We start from the raw sequence: 7,500 nt of genomic DNA, 5'->3' as shown, positions 1-7,500 counted from the left end.
TAGCATGTACAGAGTGAACAGCAGCGGTCCTAGTACTGAGCCTTGTGGTACGCCATACTGAACTTGTGATTGATAAGACATCTCTTCATTTACTGCTACAAACTGATAACGGTCAGATAAGTGAACACACTCGGCTCACACTCGGGTCAAACTCGAGTCACAGCCATGGAGTAATTTTGTTGAGGTCAATTTGTAAAGTAAGACACACGCCTGCACACATATATATTCAAATGCACATATCTATAGACTAAACACGTAGTACACATGTCCACGCCGTCAGCGTTTCACAGATTCATGTTTTTAAGTTTACACAGAGATGATAACACTTTTTTTAAAAAATCAATGCTTGCACCAGATCCTGTTTCAGAGTGTATGTTCAGAGTGTGTGTTCAGAGTGTGTGTTCAGAGTGTGTGTTCTCGAGCTCCAGACACTGGTGTGTGTGAATGAACGGCCAGAACACAGTAAAGTGTGTGTTTTCTGTTAGAACGGTGTCGTGTTAGCGGCCGCTAAGTTAATCACTAATGATCTTAACAACGGAAGTGAATTAATCAAAACTAACTTTATCTGGACAATAACTTTATTCTAGATCTGCTGTAAAGCCTGAACACTGTTACTGTAATCTCCTGTGATCTCTGGAAAGCTGATGTATATATATATATAAACGGTCTATATTGTTAAAAACACTTTATAAATGAAGGAGACTTGACCCGAGTGTGACCCGAGCGTGAGCCGAGCGTGAGCCGAGCGTGAGCCGAGCGTGACCCGAGTGTGAGCCGAGCGTGAGCCGAGCGTGAGCCGAGTGTGACCCGAGCGTGACCCGAGTGTGACCCGAGTGTGACCCGAGCGTGACCCGAGCGTGAGCCGAGTGTGAGCCGAGTGTGAGCCGAGCGTGAGCCGAGCGTGAGCCGAGTGTGACCCGAGCGTGACCCGAGCGTGAGCCGAGTGTGACCCGAGCGTGACCCGAGCGTGAGCCGAGTGTGAGCCGAGTGTGAGCCGAGCGTGAGCCGAGCGTGAGCCGAGTGTGAGCCGAGTGTGAGCCGAGCGTGAGCCGAGCGTGAGCCGAGTGTGAGCCGAGCGTGAGCCGAGCGTGAGCCGAGCGTGAGCCGAGTGTGAGCCGAGTGTGAGCCGAGCGTGAGCCGAGTGTGACCCGAGCGTGAGCCGAGTGTGAGCCGAGTGTGAGCCGAGCGTGAGCCGAGCGTGAGCCGAGTGTGAGCTCTGGTGTTGATGATGAAGGTCTTACCAGCGAACAGGGCGACGTTGGCATGTTTGGCGTCGTACGGACATCGGGCCATTCCACTGATCTCATCGCCCAGAGCGTCCAGGCTGTCCATCTGCAGGAATGAAGGAAAAGGTCAGAGGTCAAAGGTCAGAGGTCACACAGCAGGAGTAACGACACCTGAACTACAGACGAGTCTGAGACTTTCACACGCACGGCTGGGTTATTTTTAAAAGCTCTTCCTCTCCCGGTTCAACAAAAGAACGAGGCCTGCCAAGACCAGCGCCAGATTCAGCAAAATATTCATACTGACTTTAAACACTATTTTTGTGAATACAACATTTCCTTAAGCAAGGCAACACGTTCAAATGAATGCTATTTCTATCGTCATCGGAGGCTCCCATTCTCCCGCACACAATCAACATTCCTCCAGAAATACACGCAAACACACACGGATCAGGATGTGCTTTATTCCCTGAGGGTGTGTGTGTGTGTGTGTGTGTGTGTGTGTGTGTGTCGTTCACCGAGGGTCACGGGACGCGTGCGTGTGTGTCGTTGTTCATTCGTTCACTGAGGGTCGCGGGACGTGTGTGTGTGTGTCGTCAGGCCTGCGGATCCGCCCGGTAACAGCTGATGTAACGGACACCGGCGCGGGATGAGCGCGGGCACAGATGGGCTCTCGGGAGGAGGCCGCGGATCCAAGCATCCGTTCAGGAGAACATTTGTCCGGCGATGATTAATGTGGGACGACTCTGGCCCTGAAACAGACGCTCCTCAGAGCCGGCGCACCGGGAGCTGGACACGAGCGAGACGAAGAGAAGCTCGAGGGCTTCCAGGGGCCGAGTGTGTGCGGGGGGAATCGGCTCCAGGGTCCTGCAGACTCACTCGCGTGTGCCAGAGTTACAGCGACTGCTGGATGATGATCACAGACACACCACACGCTTCTCTCTGACTAACCCTGCAGACGAGGAGATGATGTGATCACGGGGAAAACACTGCAAGAGCTCAAAACACGGAGACAGAATCCGCAGCTCGACGTGAACACGTTCATCAGGGAATATAGTCGATCCATGAGAGCCAATCATCCTGACAGCTCGAGACTTTCTAAACGTTACAAACTTTGAGTGTGGACTATGACTGTGCAAAAGTTAAAGTCCCCCTGTGGTGTAAATCCAGCGTTTAATGTAGTTTATGTGTGTATGTGGAGTTATTAATCTGCTTTAACACACACCATGTGTAAGTTCATAAGTGGACAGCATTGCTGAGTATTTTCTGCTTAAAACTGCAGTGAACCAAAGACAGTCTCAAAAACACCCGAGCCTCACCTTGTAGGTCCGACAGGACGGGTTGAAGGCGTTCGTCCCGCACACGAACAGAGAGTCGTCGCTCTGCTGCAGGAGAACCTTGATGAAATTGTGGCATTCGTCCTGAAACGAGAGGAGAAACACGTACAGTACATCAATCTGACATCATCATCTTCATCATCATCATCTTCATCATCATCATCTTCATCATCATCATCATCATCATCATCTTCATCATCAATGACTATATCTCACATCGCAAACAAACATATGTGACCCTGGACCACAAAACCAGTCACATGGGCACATTTTTTTTGATATTGAGAGTTATATATCATCTGAAGCTGAATAAATAATCTCTCCACTGATGTGTGGTGTGTTAGGATAGGACAATATTTGGTCGAGACACAACTATTGAAAATCTGGAATCTGAGGAGCAAAAAAATGTAAACATTGAGAAAATGTCCTTTAAAGTTGTGCATTTATGTTCACGATTGTGCTGCATTCACTCACAGAAATACATGTTTTATATATTTACGGCAGGACATTTACTAAATATCTTCATGGAACATGATCTTAATATCCTCATGATTTTTGGCATAAAAGAAAAATGAATAATTTTGACCCATGCGCTGTATAGTTGCTATTGCCACAGATATACCCGTGCGGCTCCAGACTGGGTTTGGGATCCAGGGTCACATGCGTTCTAAGAACCTTTTGCTGATGTTCCCATTTTTTAAGTTGCTGAAGTTCCCAAGTTATGAAAACGCTATTTCTGAATGTTGTCTGAAAAACGCCAGTTTAAAATGGTTTATAAACGTTTTTTTCTTGGTTATGCAAATGTTGATGAAACACTGTTTTCTCTGTTCTCTGCCGGCCCACACTGTGTTGCTGTCTGGGAAATAGTTTATAAGTGATATTCCGGTGTGGCTGTACCTTGTGTTTTCCCTTCATTCTGCAAGTGTCCACGTCGGCCTGTCTGGACTTCCACGTCAGCTTCTGTCGACAGGAGATCAATATCAGATCAATATCAGATCAATAGATGCGCTCACACATCTCACTAGATTACAGGGTCAAGGGTCAAACGAGGCAGTGTAACACACCAGCGCCTGATTAAACCCTCATCGACCCGCCGCACACACTCCTCGTCCCGCGTCTCTCGGGCACATGACCAGTGTTGTGTGGAACTCAGTACTAGTCACTTCAGTTATGTAATCAGATTACTTTTCAAAACACTCAAATTAACATAAAACAATCTAAGTTACTTTTTCACATTTATTGACTGACAGCTCTCCTGTCCCAATGTTAAGAGAAATAAAGTTAGTGGGTGTGTGTGTGTGTGTGTGTGTGTGTGTGTGTGTGTGTGTGTGTGTGTGTGTGTGTGTGTCTACTGTACTCTACTGTACTCTACCTCTACTGTACTCTACCTCTACTGTACTCTACTGTACTCTACCTCTACTGTACTCTACCTCTACTGTACTCTACTGTACTCTGCCTCTACTGTACACTACTGTACTCTACCTCTACTGTACTCTACTGTACTCTACATCTACTGTACACTACTGTACTCTGCCTCTACTGTACTCTACCTCTACTGTACTCTACTGTACTCTGCCTCTACTGTACACTACTGTACTCTACATCTACTGTACACTACTGTACTCTACCTCTACTGTACTCTACTGTACTCTGCCTCTACTGTACACTACTGTACTCTACCTCTACTGTACTCTACCTCTACTGTACTCTACTGTACTCTACCTCTACTGTACTCTACTGTACTCTACTGTACTCTACCTCTACTGTACTCTACTGTACTCTACTGTACTCTACCTCTACTGTACTCTACTGTACTCTACCTCTACTGTACTCTACCTCTACTGTACTCTACTGTACTCTACCTCTACTGTACTCTACTGTACTCTACCTCTACTGTACTCTACCTCTACTGTACTCTACTGTACTCTACTGTACTCTACCTCTACTGTACTCTACTGTACTCTACCTCTACTGTACTCTACTCTACTGTACTCTACCTCTACTGTACTCTACTCTACTGTACTCTACCTCTACTGTACTCTACTGTACTCTACCTCTACTGTACTCTACTGTACTCTACCTCTACTGTACTCTACTGTACTCTACCTCTACTGTACTCTACCTCTACTGTACTCTACTGTACTCTACCTCTACTGTACTCTACTGTACTCTACCTCTACTGTACTCTACTGTACTCTACCTCTACTGTACTCTACTGTACTCTACCTCTACTGTACACTACTGTACTCTACCTCTACTGTACTCTACTGTACTCTACCTCTACTGTACTCTACTGTACTCTACCTCTACTGTACTCTACTGTACTCTACCTCTACTGTACTCTACTGTACTCTACCTCTACTGTACTCTACCTCTACTGTACTCTACTGTACTCTACCTCTACTGTACTCTACTGTACTCTACCTCTACTGTACTCTACTGTACTCTACCTCTACTGTACTCTACTGTACTCTACCTCTACTGTACACTACTGTACTCTACCTCTACTGTACTCTACTGTACTCTACCTCTACTGTACTCTACTGTACTCTACCTCTACTGTACTCTACCTCTACTGTACTCTACTGTACTCTACCTCTACTGTACTCTACCTCTACTGTACTCTACTGTACTCTACCTCTACTGTACTCTACTGTACTCTACCTCTACTGTACTCTACTGTACTCTACCTCTACTGTACTCTACCTCTACTGTACTCTACTGTACTCTACCTCTACGGTACTCTACCTCTACTGTACTCTACCTCTACTGTACTCTACTGTACTCTACCTCTACTGTACTCTACTGTACAGGAGTAAATATGCATTAATTATACTTCTGGTGTGAAAGGGCCTTAACATTTGCCAAAAATATAACTTTCTTTGTTCTTTGTTATTAAAAAGCAAACAAGCAAGACCAGCCGAGGTGAGAAAAAGTAACGCAAAAGTAACGCAACGCATTTCTTTTTATATAAAGTAGCCAAGTAACGCAATTAGTCACTTTTTTGGGAGTAAGGCAATATTGTAATGCATTACTTTTAAAAGTAACTTCCCCAGCACATGACGCGCGCCGGCGGCTCCTGATTGGATAAAGCTCTTAGTGGCTCGTTTGCTGCCAGGTAATTAAGAGGAGCGCAGAACTCAATCCGGAGAAACTCGAGCAGGACTCACCTTGCTGAAGAAGATCTCCTCGGTGTTGGCCGTCTCGATGTCCACGGTGTAAATGTGATCTCTGTGAAGACACATCAACACCTCATTCATTTCAGCTGCAATATCACACTCGCCACAGCGCTTTCATGCAGACCTCGCATATCGTCACAATATCCAGAGCAATCGCCACAGTAATGCTCCTGCCAGAAGACTTTCTGTTCTTTAACTGATATACTTCATGCAAGACTCATTCTCCTCCCCCGCTGCAGTATAAAGACGGCTGTTATTGATTACAGTAACAGACTACAGTATTCTGATTGATTGAAGCAATTGGTATTTGACATAAAAGACAACACAGATAAGCAACACTTAATAAGGTATATAAATAAATAAAAATTGCCCTTAAAAAGTTTTTTTTAAAATAGTTCAGGAAATCAATTCCCGGGGCAAATATTGAGCATTTATTAACTGAATTTCCAAACCGTCCACACAAACATCCCTCACACTTAGAATATTTGTACAATTACAATTCAATTCTTGAGTTTGAATGGTGGAAACAAACAGGATACAGAATTGCAATTTGAACTTAAGACAGTAGAAGTAGTTATAAACTCTAAATTATGTCTTGACGAAGACAAAAGTGTGCGAAAGTTAAAGTCCCCCAGCAGGCAATATTCGTAATGTAATAATCAAAATTACATATTTAAATGTTTATCGTGTGAAAATAATTTCTTCATGTTTTAAAATAGCTTGAATGTAAGTTGACACTCTTGCTTCATTAGTATACGCAGATCTATGAATATGCTAATTAGTCTCCGCCTCCAGTCGCTACACAAGTGGAGATGTGGGTTAATTCCTCCAGAAACTGATTCAGAAGAAGAGGAAGAGTGCGTTTAATGTCTCGCTCTCTACAACATCGGACACATGACCGTAATTCATGCGATTACCCTTCGCTTGACTACGTTATCAATCAGCTAATGATGTGCTAATGCTACACAAACCCTGTTCCCGTTCGCATCTCAGAGTCAGCCTTCTAAACATCAGCATCCATACAAACTTTGAAAAGCATAGTTCCTCATAACATCGTAATATACATCATACACATGTTCCAGATTTCTCCTGTCTCTTCCTAAAGGAGAAGCCCCGCCCACACACTGACGGGATTGGTTACGTGTTTGCGACGGTAGGAAACATTTTATTAGACGTCTTAATTTATGGATGAGGCTGGAAGAACACTTCATTAGCTGATTATTCTCTCTCCGAATCGTAATTAAATAAATGCAACGCTCATATCTGTCAGACCCTCTCACACGTCCATGTTCAGAATCTGATCTTATGTTCAGACTTGAGTTGAATTCAGTGAGACTCCGCCGCCGCCGGCTTCCAGGAGCTCAATCTAATAGAGAAGCCATTTGTGAAATGAATGGAGTTGCGCGGGTCAGCAGAGCCGGCAGACGAGAGCAGCTCTCCGGCGGTGTGACCACGTGATGTGGAGGAACATCAGTTAATGAAGACCCGATCGCACACACTCCTCCTCAATTACACACAGCGATTGTGTTTCTGACGCCGGCTGATGAATTTTAATCACACAGGTACGGTGTCGCTCGCGCTCATTAGTGAAATTCCATTCTGGCGAGTAATTACTGAAGATGTGAGAAGTGCTGATGCCACAGCAGAGCCCGGCCGGCGCCGGCGCAGCGATCGCGCCCTGACCGCATGTGGACGCCGCTCAACAGAGAGAGATCTTTGAGCCAAATGCATTCTGAGTGCAATTTTCAAAGTCAAAAAATA

The 7,500-nt window shown here is 45.2% G+C and overlaps 1 protein-coding gene across 2 annotated transcripts in view; it reads right to left on the bottom strand.

Annotated features, from left to right (window-relative positions):
- The window catches only part of sema6a (sema domain, transmembrane domain (TM), and cytoplasmic domain, (semaphorin) 6A), a 124,409-nt gene that overhangs the window by 63,192 nt on the left and 53,717 nt on the right, over positions 1-7,500 (bottom strand). For both annotated transcript variants that reach the window (XM_079638823.1, XM_079638822.1), the window contains exons 4-7: positions 5,731-5,791; positions 3,458-3,520; positions 2,543-2,644; positions 1,242-1,332 (exon numbers count right to left, since the gene is read on the bottom strand). In XM_079638823.1, the coding sequence (XP_079494949.1) occupies positions 1,242-1,332; positions 2,543-2,644; positions 3,458-3,520; positions 5,731-5,791 (317 nt within the window). The remainder of the gene's footprint in view (positions 1-1,241; positions 1,333-2,542; positions 2,645-3,457; positions 3,521-5,730; positions 5,792-7,500) is intronic.

The sequence above is a fragment of the Phoxinus phoxinus genome, assembly GCF_949152265.1.
Source record: "Phoxinus phoxinus genome assembly, chromosome: 15".
Classification (NCBI taxonomy): Eukaryota; Metazoa; Chordata; class Actinopteri; order Cypriniformes; family Leuciscidae; genus Phoxinus; species Phoxinus phoxinus.
This window is presented reverse-complemented; position numbering and strand designations above follow the sequence as displayed.